General features: G+C 43.1%; 1 protein-coding gene across 3 annotated transcripts in view; it reads right to left on the reverse strand.

Annotated features, from left to right (window-relative positions):
- Positions 1 to 15,039, reverse strand: part of LOC112217841 (plasma membrane calcium-transporting ATPase 1-like) — a 51,748-nt gene that overhangs the window by 8,947 nt on the left and 27,762 nt on the right. For all 3 annotated transcript variants that reach the window (XM_024378464.2, XM_024378534.2, XM_024378602.2), the window contains 5 exons: positions 8,370 to 8,567; positions 4,271 to 4,528; positions 3,952 to 4,077; positions 1,795 to 2,031; positions 747 to 773 (listed from right to left, as the gene is read on the reverse strand). In XM_024378464.2, coding sequence (XP_024234232.1) covers positions 747 to 773; positions 1,795 to 2,031; positions 3,952 to 4,077; positions 4,271 to 4,528; positions 8,370 to 8,567 — 846 coding nt within the window. The remainder of the gene's footprint in view (positions 1 to 746; positions 774 to 1,794; positions 2,032 to 3,951; positions 4,078 to 4,270; positions 4,529 to 8,369; positions 8,568 to 15,039) is intronic.

Below are 15,039 nucleotides of genomic sequence, written 5' to 3' on the forward strand. Positions count from 1 at the left end.
GATGCATCCAATTAACAAATAATTAAATGGGGGAAATAAAATAGTACATTGGTGTGTAAGGATTCATAGTTGGATGGCAGGGGTTGTTGATACTGCATGGAAACGGATAGGGGGTGCTATTCTATGTAATACACTGCAGTGACACTATGGTGTTTGGCTCGCAGTCTTTAATCCTAGTCTGGGGATTATTGCTCTTTCTTGGCTGAGATTCTCTACAAGCCAATCCAACCGCCATCATCCCAAAACATGCCCATGTTCTGTAAATGTACAATACACACGCACTAGAACCCTAAATACTCAACACGTTAGTAAGTGAAGTAAAGGGACCTTGTTCATCCAGGCAAATGTGTGAGTGAGCGTGTGGGTGGAAGTGTTTAAGTGTGCTGATCCGAAAACAGTACAGGTTGTTAGCTAAAGGAAGAAAAGCAGAGGGGGAAAGCAGCTGCTGAGATTAAGAGCTGTAATCTCCTTGGTCCTAATCACCATGAGCGGAGTCAAGAGCACCTGCTGCTCGGACCACAGGGACACACATATTACCATATGCCCTCCGGGAAACACAGGGCCGCACCGGCAGCGAGGCCTAGCTCAGACTTTACCCACCTCACGCAGACCAGATCATACAGAGTCTATATAAACACACAAACCAAACTATACAGTACTCAAAATAAACACACCATGCTCGTGAAGTGCACACAAATAAAAACTAGCAGCTTCAATGTAGATATAACACACAATAACAAACCTACCTTTCTTGTTTTTCTCATCTTTCTTATCTGTGGAGAGAAAGAAACCACTGCACTTAAAACCTTATCCATTTACACATCAGCAAAGAGCTTCTCACTTTTGCAGAGTGGCAAAACCCTTCTAGTTGTAATGTGTTCCCTTGGATGTGAGTTTTATTGACGGCTAGCCCTTTACATCGCATTGGAAACTAAGAGGTGTAAATGCTCTGACATGCATTTCTGTCTCAACTCCCTAATAGTGTACTCCCTCACTATGACAATCCCCTGATCAATGATACTGGGATTACAGACTTAAACACAACGCTCCTCTAACACTCTTGGCAGGAAGCTAAGGACCAGGTTGTTTAATTCACAGGCAGTAACTGTTTTTAGCCGGGGTGTGACAGGAGAGAGGTTCATGGTCCAACTGACCCAACTGCAGCCAGTTAACTGATATGTTAACCAGCTGAGATCTTAAATCTGCATCTTCTATAGTGCTCCCACATGCTGTGATTAACATGCACCACAATTCAGCTATAGAAACTGTTTGTGTAGTGTGCTCCCCCATAACTTTGTTATTCATAGTGTTTTTATCATTGGCCCAGCATCTGAGTGGAAGTATTGAATGTGCATGTTACTCACACACCATTGGCAGACATCTTATCATTGAAGATAGCTTAAACATTTTCAGGTATTTTAATAGATGACCCAAAGCCAAAAACGTCATTTTACTATCTCTCTTGAATGATTGATTGACCACTTCAGTTAATAAAGGGAGAATAACCCTGTCTGCCATCACCTCTATGGAAGCAGATAGCTTTATGTCATGCCACTGGCACAATGTAGCAAGTGTATGCCTTCTGGGATAAATGATAGCATAATCGAATATCTTACAACACCTGTTGGACAGAGTTTCTCAAAACAATTCAATTTTATGTTTACTCCTATGGCGAGTCTCAATAAAAAGCAAGTAGGTCTATTCGTAACAGTTAATACAATGGACAGAGGTGAGAGGTTTGTTTGACACATTTAGTGACAGATGGCTATGAAAGAACAATCCAGTTCAACATACTTTTCTTGTCCAGTTTGTCTTTTTTGTCCTTCTTTTCTTTCTTCTCTTTCTTTTTCCTCTCATTCTCTTTCTTCTTCTCCTCTTTCTCCCTCTTTTTCCTTTCCTTCTCCGCCTTTTCGTCCTCATCGTCATCTTCGTCTTCCTCGGCTCCAAGTAGTGTGTAAATGATGCCGGTCTGGGAGTTGACACCTACTGCTGTGATCAATATCTTCCCAGAACCCTCCATGACGTGGGTACCTGACGAAAGAAAAGACAGACATGGGACAGACATGATCACAGGAACCTTAACAATGGAATCTCTCCAACTAAAATGGGATGGTACATTTTCAGACTTTTATTGCATGTTTGAGAAAAGTGAAGAGGGGCATCTGTTAAATATGTAATTAAATATGTAATTAAACTTGTATGGCCTAACAGTATCTATGGAGGAATAGAGAGCGTGCTGTTTCAAGTAGCTGTTGACTCCTAAGAGCTCTTAAGAAGAGTGATTGACAGTAATAGGAAAAGGCTATAACGTCTGATGCACCAAACAGATAAAAATTAGGTTAAGATTAGGGTTATGAGGTAGGGTAAGTGTTAGGGTCAGGGCTAAGGGTTTGGTTAAGGTTAGGGTAAAGGTAAGGGACAGTTGGAAGTTTTGGCTAGTCAGTTTAAGCGTCAGCTGTGTCCTTATAGCCTCTCTCACAACAATAATATATACCAGGCTTTTTTGGTCATGATAGACAGGGCATGAGTAGTAAATGTTGTTATTCTCTACTTGAGTAGGGATGGGAAATCAAATGGTCCATTCCGTCACCTAAATCCCCATTCATTCACTTTTTTTTCAGGTGCCTGCCAGTGCCACAGCAACTACAGTATTTCAAGGGAGAAAAACAAGTGCCTCAATCTATTATCATCTCTTAGTAGTAGTCTACAAACAAGGAGACCCATGTGGTCGTGTTGTGCAGTGGCAGTCAAGCCTTCAAGCTACAATCCATGAGGACGTTTGATTAAAGTGACGCTCCAAAAGGTCTTGTATCATTTCAGCCAGTAGTTTTGAAAGTAGGGCTCACGAAGAGTAGCTGCTGCTTTGGCAAATACGAGACAAAAAGGGTCCCCGAAATTGGTCACAATTGTCTACAACGTCATCCATTTCGTATGATATGTTGCGAATTGCATGGGGCTATGGCCCATGACGTGAACATGCAAAACCGGTGAGGTAGAAGAGCCCTTCTCAAATGGAACAGTAATCTGTTGTCAACAAGGCAGGATGATGCATCGTTCAGAAACCAGAAAATATATGTTTGAATTTTCAAACTACTTTTCATTGAGAAGGCAGATAAAGCCTGTTAATCAAAATCAATCATGTTTGCATTTGAAAACACAGAATCCTACACATTACTCCACGTGCTTCAAACTACGTAACCTTTGTTTTGAGCCAACTTCGCCGTTGGCCAGAACGAGGGCACCTGGCTCACGCCCGGGAGGCAACTCAATTCCAAAACAAATGCAATCAACGCTAACCCGCTTCACCCGGGACGTGCCCGGGGAATTAACTCCCTCATTAATTAAAACAATAACAAAGCGACACCCCGCCTCTGTTTCTTTAAAAAGCTGAGTGATGGGCCTGGATAAATGTAAGCACTCTCAAATTCATAGAACAAGAAATGGATGCAAGGACTGACCATCCATGATATTATAATTGTTTTATTTTTTTATTTAACCTTTATTTAACTAGGCAAGTCAGTTAAAGAACAAATTCTTATTTACAATGACGGCCTACCCCGGCTAAACCCGGACGATGCTGGGCCAATTGTGCGCCGCCCTATGGGACTCCCAATCACGGCCGGATGTGATACAGCATGGATATCAAAATTAAATTTTTAACCATGTTTAAAGGCTATACAGAGTTTGTTTTATGTTGTTGATAAACATTGTAGTAAAACTAGCTTTAGATGGGGTACAACAGTTGAACAAAGCTCATGAGGCATTTATAAAGTTATTTTTTCAAGAATCAATATCATTCACTTATAAGTTTTTTAAAAAGTACTTATCAACTAAGGATTTTAGCTTGAAAGGGGAGTGATACCACTGGGCGTTATACAGTCTGATCCATATTGGATTTGTAACTAGACATCAGCCATATTATATGAAGAGAGGAAGGCTCATCATCATTACCTGACAGCAGCATGGGATCGTTGTCCAATGTCTTCTTGACATGGTCAGATTCACCGGTTAGAGAGCTTTCATCGATTTTCAAATCATTTCCCTGGATTAGCACACCATCAGCAGGAAGAAGGTCACCTGGAAAAACATACATATACACCAGACTGTTCAGCTGGGTGAGTTAGCTCATTTACCCCAGATTCAGACCGAGTAGAGGAAAAAAGTAGGATTGCTCTTTGGTTTTAGGGCACACACACATACTGTATGCAAGCTAGCACACGGACACACACACAAATAAACACTGAATGGCATTCTTCTTTCAGGACCATACCGTATTTCACTTGTGCAACATCGCCGACTACGATCTCAGCCACGTGGATCTGGATGACTTGGCCTCCGCGGACCACCGTGAACTTCTGCTCCTGTTCAATACGGCTCTGCAGCCCACGGAACTGCTTCTCTTTACTCCAGTCATTGAACGCCGTCACCAGGACCACACAGACGACAGACAGGAGGATGGCGGCACCCTCAATCCAGCCCGTGTCTGCCTCCCCCTCATCCTCCACTCCTCCCGCTGCCTTCCCACAATCTGAAAGAAAGGGACAGTTGTCACTATCTGGACGTGCTACAAAGGACAGAAGTACATTGCATTCCCTACAGAATTGTGTTTTTATACCTCAGGCCTAACCCTAAATTGAGGACAAGTAGCTCATTCATTCTGATGACATTGACAATATTGTCTTTGGTAGCATGGCCATTACCCAAAGGATCCCACAGAAAGTATCCTACAATGATTATAAAACAGGAAGTACACTGTTTTGATCCCAGGAAGTACACTGCGACCGACTACTGCCACTGAAGTCCTTTGTGGAATGGGATTATGGATTGATTGAAGTGTATCAGTTTCAGAGTGAACCCCTTTATGATTAGATAATAGGCAGGATACTCACACTGTGTACCAAGCTGTATCTCTTTCTATCAACAAAGTCAGAGACTTGTGACGATCCCCAGGAGGACACAGAAACAAAGTGCCGTCTGAAATTAGATCTGCTTGTTTTGGTCTGCAATGAAATACTAACTATCCGTCCAATAACCAATTACCAGCAACTGCACAAACCAAACGCATGTATGACTGCATGCATGAAGTTTACAGTTGCAAAGTAGCAACAATCAGATCTTTTGGTATTTGATTGAGTAAATATGAATCACCTGGTGATTAATCCATTAGAGCAGGTATTCCCAAACTGGGGTACCCCAGGGGTACGCGCAATGCCGTGGGGGGTACGCGCAATGCCGTGGGGGGTACGCCAAATATAAATGTGATTCACATTTTCAAACAGTACATTTATAGTTTCCAACGGGGCTATACATTTGGGTGATGTTTCTTTCTCGCCTGAGTAGCCTTGTTTCACTGGCAAAAATGAAATGAAACCATCTAGTGTTCAGCAAAATAATAACACAATGTCAAATACAACTAGCCTAATCAAATAATTAACATCCAATCACATTAACTGTTACTCTGTCTCGGTAAACCTTCACTCTTGCGCAGACATTTAGAAACAAAACATGACCATTTGAAAAATAAGCCACAGGAGTTTATTGAGCGAGAATAAAGACTACTTTCGAGAAGTAAGACATGTGTAAAAGCAACAGATACCATTAATAAGAAGGGGCTAGATGCTGAGTGTAACGAATGTCGTCGGGAGAAGGAGAAGAGGACCAAGATGCAGCGTGGTAGAAGGAGAAGGAGAAGAGGACCAAGGTGCAGCGTGGTAGAAGGAGAAGGAGAAGAGGACCAAGGTGCAGCGTGGTAGAAGGAGAAGGAGAAGAGGACCAAGGTGCAGCGGGGTAGAAGGAGAAGAGGACCAAGGTGCAGCGTGGTAGAAGGAGAAGAGGACCAAGGTGCAGCGTGGGAGAAGGAGAAGAGGACCAAGGTGCAGCGTGGTAGAAGGAGAAGAGGACCAAGGTGCAGCGTGGTAGAAGGAGAAGGAGAAGAGGACCAAGGTGCAGCGTGGTAGAAGGAGAAGGAGAAGAGGACCAAGGTGCAGCGTGGTAGAAGGAGAAGGAGAAGAGGACCAAGGTACAGCGTGGTAGAAGGAGAAGAGGACCAAGGTACAGCGTGGTAGGAGAAGGAGAAGAGGACCAAGGTGCAGCGTGGTAGAAGGAGAAGGAGAAGAGGACCGAGGTGCAGCATGGTAGAAGGAGAAGGAGAAGAGGACCAAGGTGCAGCGTGGTAGAAGGAGAAGGAGAAGGAGAAGAGGACCAAGGTGCAGCGTGGTAGAAGGAGAAGGAGAAGAGGACCAAGGTGCAGCGTGGTAAGCATTCATAATACGTTTAATAAATACCAACACTAGAAGAAAAACAACAAACGAACAGTTCTGCAAGGTGCAATACACAAAACAGAAAACAACTACCCACAAAACCCTTGTTGGGCAAGAGCTACCTAAGTATAGTTCTCAATCAGAGACAACGACAGACTGTCCCTGATTGAGAACCATACCCGGCCAAAACCAACGACATACAAACACATAGAAAAAGGAAGATAGAATGCCCACCCTAGTCACACCCTGGCCTAACCAAAATAGAGAATAAAAGCCTCTCTATGGCCAGGGTGTGACACTGAGCTACCGAGTGGCTAGGACAGGCAAGCCCCATACTATTGTGGAGGACTTACTTCTTCCTGCTGCCGCGGATATGGCTGGGACAATGCTGAGGGAAAGGCCCAAAAAAACTATGCAGACAATGTCTTCATCAAACAACACTGTTTCACAATGCATCAATGACATGACAGGAGATGTTTCGAAAAACAACTACTCCTTCACAAGCCAGTGAATTATATGCGTTACAGCTGGATGAGTCAACAGACGTGGCGGGCCTGGCACAGCTCCTGGTAAATGTCTGTTATGTTTAGGGTCAATTAAGGAAGACATCCTCTTCCGCAAACCACTGGAAACCAGGACAACAGGAGAGGATATTTGGACAGCTTTGTGATATCAAATGGACTTTGGTGGTCAGGATGTGTTGGTATCTGTACTGATGGCGCAAAAGCCATGACAGGGAGACATAGTGGAGTGGTAACACACGTACAAGCAGTTGCTCCAGACGCCACTTGGGTACACTGCAACATCCACCGAGAGGCTCTTGCTGCCAAGGGAATGCCTGACAGTTTGAAATACATTTTGGACACTACGATTGTAAATAACTTTGTTAAAGCAAGGCCTTTGAACTCTTGTGTATTTTCTGCACTATGCAATGATATGTGCAGCGACCATGTAACGCTTTTACAACATACAGAAGTGCTTTGGTTATCAAGGGGCAAAGTATTGACACGTTTTTTAAATTGAGAGACGAGCTTAAAGTTTTCTTTACTGACCATAATTTTCACTTGTCTGACCGCTTACATGATGATCAGTTTCTCACACTACTGGCCTATCTGGTTGATGTTTTTTCTCGCCTGAATGATCTGAATCTAGGATTACAGGGACTCTCCGCAACTATATTCAATGTGCGGGACAAAATTGAGGCTAAGAAGTTGGATCTCTTCTCTGTCTGCATTAACAAGAACAACACACAGGTCTTTCCATCATTGTATTATTTCTGTGTGCAAATTAACTCAAGCTTACGGACAATGTCAAATGTGATATAGTGAAGCACCTGAGTGAGTTGGGTGTGCAATTACCCAGGTACTTTCCCGAAACAGATGACACAAACAACTGGACTCGTTATCACTTTCATGCCCTGCCTCCAGTCCACTTACTGATATCTGAACAAGAGAGCCTCATCGAAATTGCAACAAGCAGTTCTGTGAAAATGTCATTTAATCAGAAGCCAGTGCCAGATTTCTGGATAGGGCTGCGCTCAGAGTTTCTTGCCTTGGCAAATCGCGCTGTTAAGACACTGATGCCCATTGCAACCACGTACCTATGTGAGAGTGGATTCTCAGCCCTCACTAGCATGAAAACTAAACAGGCATAGGCTGTGTGTGGAAAATGATTTAAGACAGACTCTCTACAATACAATTCAACATTGCAGAGTTATGTGCATCCTTTCAAGCACACCCTTCTCATTAACCCGTGTTGAGTTATTTACAATTTTCCATTAACAAATAAGGTTTCATATCTAAGATGGCTAAATAAAGAGCATAATTATTGATTATTATTATATTATTATTTGTGCCCTGGTCCTATAAGAGCTCTTTATCACTTCCCATGAGCCGGGTTGTGACAACTCACACTCATTCTTATGTTTAATAAATGTATAGCGTGTGTGTGGCGGGCTTACAATGATGGCAAAAAACAACATTTGAGAGTGCGCTGACCCAGGTGCTAGTAGAGGGGGTTCGCAGCTGGATGTTGAATGTTTGAAGGGGTGCAAGTTTGGGAAACACTGCATTAGAGGACATGGTATTTCAAATAAGAGTAGATACTTACTTTCTCTTTCGGCATCTGGAGGTCTATAAAAAGAAAGGCCTAATGAAATGATGGCTGCCACTTCTAGGATAATTAGTGTCACATCTTGCAACGCTTCCCACACTAACTGAAGAAATGTTTTTGGCTTTTTTGGAGGTATTACGTTCTGTCCAAACTCCTCTTTCCTTCTGGCGATGTCGTCAGCATGCCCTCCTAACCCTAGAGACGAAAGGAGGGAAAGGAATTATTAACAACTGTATGGCATTTTGTATTGTCTAGAATTCATATAGTATCAGATACAGATATAGGATCTTAATCTGAACCATCATAATACTGCAGCAACAGGAAAGGTGAATTATTATGTGAAATATTATTGATGGACATTTTCGTAGGGACAAAACAAACTTCAGAAGCCTTTTTAAATGTCTGCATTGCAGGAAAGATCTGCAACAGGATGATAATCTGTACATGCATCCCAAAATGAGAAAAATAGTGTTACTCTCCCCCTGCTTGAACTCCCATTTCTGAGCAAAGTAATGCAGACTTGTCTGTTTGAACTTTTCATTATGTTCACACACTGAACAGCAGAAACAGAACCTGTCAAGAACGGTTAGAGTTGTTTGTTTTTGGAGGCTTTCTAACCTGAAGCTTTAGACCTTTGTGGTGGCTCTGCATGGGCTGTGTTTATGACTAAACCTGACAAAGGTCGGAGGACCATGAACACGGCCCATGGAATGTTACATCACAAGGGTCTTTAGAACAGGCTAGGCAAATCAATGCCATTCAAAGCCCTCATCTGCCCTCAAACAACATGCTAGACTCAAAAGTATGTTAAATAGCACTGGCATGTGCAAAAAGACCACTCAAAATACTTGCAGTAAGATGTATCTTTTTTTACATTGTCCATGACGGCAATACTATGCAGATACTGTGCAGATACCATGCAGATACCAACAGTCAGTATGGGATCCTGTTTAATGATGCACCTGCGACCTGCAATATTCTTGGTAAGATTTTGGTTATTTTGCAGACAGAAAGTGTCACACCAAAACTACACAAAAGCACACCAAAACCTTTTTGATGGACACATGTATTCTCGCTGAAAGGTGCTTCATAATGCAACCAGATCTGAGATTGTATTGGCTGTACTTTTCTTTACATTTAATCATTGATTTAAAAGAAAATGATGACAAAGACACACATTTCCATTAGGTGATTCTGCCTCTGCCCCTCTGATACAGAAAGCAAACTGATCTAATCTCTGAGCCAAATGGACAGGCAAAAGAAGTCACACAACAAACTCAGTTTACTCCTCTTATACTGTATTCTCGTTAGATTTTATAGAGATCTCTAGTGCTTCTATGACAATGACAAAATAAAAGGGACAAGAGACGGCAGCCTTGTCTATCAACATAGTATACCTAAAAAGTAATGGTCAGTGACACCAATGTGGTGTGTGTGTGTGAAACAAAGACATCTGTAGTTTTTCAATCATGCCATGTCAAATTTAGCAATGCAAAATAATAAGCATTGCTGCTTGTGGGCACACAACTTCAACCAGCTAGTGAGGAGAGATGGTCTGCAACCCTTTGCCTTGATGACAGCTTTGCACACTTGGCATTTCCTCAACCAGTTTCATGATGTAGTCACCTGGAATGCATTTCACTTAACAGTTGTGCTTTCTTCAAAGTTAATTTGTGGAATTTCTTTCCTTCTTAATGCTTTTGAGCCAATCAGTTTTGTGGTGACAAGGTAGGGGGGTTATACGGAAGATAGCCCTATTTGGTAAAAGACCAAGTCCATATTATGGCAAGAATAGCTCAAATAAGCAAAGAGAAATGACACTCCATCATTACTTTAAGACATGAAGGTCAGTCAATATGGAACATTTCAAGAAATTGCAGCCCAAATAAATGCTTCACAGAGTGCAAGTAACAGACACATCTGAACATCAACTGTTCAGAGGAGACTGTGTGAACCAGGTCTTCATGGTTGAATTGCTGCAAAGAAACCACTACTAAAGGACACCAATAAGAAGAAGAGACTTGATTGGGCCAAGAAACAGGAGCAATGGACATTAGAGTGCAAATTTGAGGTTTTTGTTTCCAACCGCCGTGTCTTTGTGAGACGTAGTGTGGTTGAAAGGATGATCTCTGCATGTACATTTCCCACCGTAAAACAAGGAGGAGGAGGTGTTATGGTGTGGGGTGTTTTGCTGGTGACACTGTCTGCGATTTATTTAGAATTCAAGGCACACTTAACCACCATGGCTACCACAGCATTCTGCAGTGATACACCATCCCATCTAGCTTGGGCTTAGTGGGACTATCATTTGTTTTTCAACAGGACATTGACCCAACACACCTCCAGGCTGTGTAAGGGCTATTTTACCAAGAAGGAGAGTGATGGAGTGCTGCATCAGATGACCTGGCCTCCACAATCCCCCGACCTCAACCAAATTGAGATGGTTTGGGATGAGTCGGACTGCATAGTGAAGGAAAAGCAGCCAACAATCCCTCAGCATATGTGAGAACCCATTCAAGACTGTTGGAAAAGCATTCCAGGTGAAGCTGGTTGAGAGATTTCAAAGAGTGTGCAAAGCTGTCATCAAGGCAAAGGGTGGATATTTGAAGAATCTCAAATATAAAATATATTTTGATTTGTTCAACACTTTTTTGGTTACTACATTATTCCATATGTGTTATTCCATAGTTTTGATGTCTTCACTATTATTCTACAACGTAGAATTATTATTTTTTAAATAAAGAAAAACCCTTGAATGAGTAGGTATTCAAAAACCTTTGACCGGTAGTGTAGAAACGTAGAATTTTCACATATGTTGCTGTTGGGGTGGTGCTGGAGATGATGAATATGAAACATTTTGAAATTTCCCTTTAACCTTTCTAATGATATCTTTTTTTGTCACAACTCCAGAAATATGACCCTACTAGAATATCAATTAACTTTGTTTCTGGAAAATTAATGCTCAGCTTCTGTTGCATGTGGCATTGTTGTAGCACATACCGCTAGCAACATTTTAGCCACAGACTGTTATGTGCTAGCTGTCTAGTCATTTTATAAATGTGCAATGAGCATAAAATTACACATTTATATAAAGAATTGGCAACTCCTTCTCATTCTGATAAAAAAGCATTGTCTTATGTGTACAGGTAGGCCCCTTGATTTCAACATCTAAACAAAGTGGACAGGCTAGCATGCTGTTCTAACAGTTGGAGATGGACAGGAGGGTGTGTTCATAACAGGTCAACTGTTCAACCTTGTTAGCCAGTAAATAGATCCAAGTTGGCTAGACTTAAAATATAAATATTTATCTGGTTACTCACTAAATCAAATCAAATCAAATCAAATTTTATTTGTCACATACACATGGTTAGCAGATGTTAATGCGAGTGTAGCGAAATGCTTGTGCTTCTAGTTCCGACAATGCAGTAATAACGAGCAAGTAATCTAACTAACAATTCCAAAAAAAACTACTGTCATACACAGTGTAAGGGGATAAAGAATATGTACATAAGGATATATGAATGAGTGATGGTACAGAGCAGCATAGGCAAGATACAGTAGATGATATCGAGTACAGTATATACATATGAGATAAGTATGTAAACCAAGTGGCATAGTTAAAGTGGCTAGTGATACATGTATTACATAAGGATGCAGTCGATGATATAGAGTACAGTATCAACGTATGCATATGAGATGAACAATGTAGGGTAAGTAACATTATATAAGGTAGCATTGTTTAAAGTGGCTAGTGATATATTTACATCATTTCCCATCGATTCCCATGATTAAAGTGGCTGGAGTAGAGTCAGTGTCATTGACAGTGTGTTGGCAGTAGCCACTCAATGTTAGTGGTGGCTGTTTAACAGTCTGATGGCCTTGAGATAGAAGCTGTTTTTCAGTCTCTCGGTCCCAGCTTTGATGCACCTGTACTGACCTCGCCTTCTGGATGGCAGCGGGGTGAACAGGCAGTGGCTCGGGTGGTTGATGTCCTTGATGATCTTTATGGCCTTCCTGTAGCATCGGGTGGTGTAGGTGTCCTGGAGGGCAGGTAGTTTGCCCCGGTGATGCGTTGTGCAGACCTCACTACCCTCTGGAGAGCCTTACGGTTGAGGGCGGTGCAGTTGCCATACCAGGCGGTGATACAGCCCGCCAGGATGCTCTCGATTGTGCATCTGTAGAAGTTTGTGAGTGCTTTTGGTGACAAGCCGAATTTCTTCAGCCTCCTGAGGTTGAAGAGGCGCTGCTGCGCCTTCCTCACGATGCTGTCTGTGTGAGTGGACCAATTCAGTTTGTCTGTGATGTGTATGCCGAGGAACTTAAAACTTGCTACCCTCTCCACTACTGTTCCATCGATGTGGATGGGGGTGTTCCCTCTGCTGTTTCCTGAAGTCCACAATCATCTCCTTAGTTTTGTTGACGTTGAGTGTGAGGTTATTTTCCTGACACCACACTCCGAGGGCCCTCACCTCCTCCCTGTAGGCCGTCTCGTCGTTGTTGGTAATCAAGCCTACCACTGTTGTGTCGTCCGCAAACTTGATGATTGAGTTGGAGGCGTGCATGGCCACGCAGTCGTGGGTGAACAGGGAGTACAGGAGAGGGCTCAGAACGCACCCTTGTGGGGCCCCAGTGTTGAGGATCAGCGGGGAGGAGATGTTGTTGCCTACCCTCACCACCTGGGGGCGGCCCGTCAGGAAGTCCAGTACCCAGTTGCACAGGGCGGGGTCGAGACCCAGGGTCTCGAGCTTGATGACGAGCTTGGAGGGTACTATGGTGTTGAATGCCGAGCTGTAGTCGATGAACAGCATTCTCACATAGGTATTCCTCTTGTACAGATGGGTTAGGGCAGTGTGCAGTGTGGTTGAGATTGCATCGTCTGTGGACCTATTTGGGCGGTAAGCAAATTGGAGTGGGTCAAGGGTGTCAGGTAGGGTGGAGGTGATATGGTCCTTGACTAGTCTCTCAAAGCACTTCATGATGACGGATGTGAGTGCTACGGGGCGGTAGTCGTTTAGCTCAGTTACCTTAGCTTTCTTGGGAACAGGAACAATGGTGGCCCTCTTGAAGCATGTGGGAACAGCAGACTGGTATAGGGATTGATTGAATATGTCCGTAAACACACCGGCCAGCTGGTCTGCGCATGCTCTGAGGGCGCGGCTGGGGATGCCGTCTGGGCCTGCAGCCTTGCGAGGGTTAACACGTTTAAATGTCTTACTCACTTCGGCTGCAGTGAAGGAGAGACCGCATGTTTCCGTTGCAGGCCGTGTCAGTGGCACTGTATTGTCCTCAAAGCGGGCAAAAAGTTATTTAGTCTGCCTGGGAGCAAGACATCCTGGTCCGTGACTGGGCTGGGTTTCTTCCTGTAGTCCGTGATTGACTGTAGACCCTGCCACATACCTCTTGTGTCTGAGCCGTTGAATTGAGATTCTACTTTGTCTCTGTACTGGCGCTTAGCTTGTTTGATAGCCTTGCGGAGGGAATAGCTGCACTGTTTGTATTCAGCCATGTTACCAGACACCTTGCCCTGATTAAAAGCAGTGGTTCGTGCCTTCAGTTTCACACGAATGCTGCCATCAATCCACGGTTTCTGGTTAGGGAATGTTTTAATCGTTGCTATGGGAACGACATCTTCAACGCACGTTCTAATGAACTCGCACACCGTATCAGCGTATTCGTCAATGTTGTTGTCTGACGCAATATGAAACATCTCCCAGTCCACGTGATGGAAGCAGTCTTGGAGTGTGTAGTCAGCGTTGGACAGACCTCAGCGTGGGAGCTTCTTGTTTTAGTTTCTGTCTGTAGGCAGGGATCAACAAAATGGAGTCGTGGTCAGCTTTTCCGAAAGGGGGCGGGGCAGGGCCTTATATGCGTCGCGGAAGTTAGAGTAACAATGATCCAGGGTCTTTCCACCCCTGGTTGCGCAATCGATATGCTGATAAAATTTAGGGAGTCTTGTTTTCAGATTAGCCTTGTTAAAATCCCCGGCTACAATGAATGCAGCCTCCGGATAAATCGTTTCCAGTTTGCAGAGAGTTAAATAAAGTTCGTTCAGAGCCATCGATGTGTCTGCTTGGGGGTGGATATATACGGCTGTGATTATAATCGAAGAGAATTCTCCGCAATCCGAAGCGGTGCAGCCAGCGGGTTTCTCCACGCATCGCGCCGACAGAAACAAACATCTTTCTGGTAAGAAGAGGGGCGGGGGCGTATGTCTTATGGCCAACGTGACATGGTGTGATGAAAGAAACACTACAATGTGAGCTTGTGCTTGAAAGGTTGTTTATGAGACCTGTGTTAAATTTTCTATAATGCTTGTTACAAGAAGTTGGTCATTTTTAGTGGGGATGTGCATTGTGCATGGTTCTGGTATTTATTTTGACAAAAGGGGCATTTCATAGACAAACTTGAATGCCAAATCAGTGATTATTGCGAAATTAGCTGGTTAAACTATTTTGATAAAATAGTTAACAAAATCTTTAGTGGGTCCTATGGTGTTGGAAGGATTATATTAAGCCTAGGTATAATATTACAAGCCCTGAATTCATTAGATTATTGCTGACTGTTTGAAATGCAGTGCCTTGAGGTTTAATTGTAATTTGAGAAAAGAAAAACAAGATCATGAATCACCCATGGGATTGAGAAAAAAAACAGAAATATGATTTTTACG

This window comes from Oncorhynchus tshawytscha, linkage group LG01 (assembly GCF_018296145.1).
Source record: "Oncorhynchus tshawytscha isolate Ot180627B linkage group LG01, Otsh_v2.0, whole genome shotgun sequence".
Taxonomy (NCBI): domain Eukaryota; kingdom Metazoa; phylum Chordata; class Actinopteri; order Salmoniformes; family Salmonidae; genus Oncorhynchus; species Oncorhynchus tshawytscha.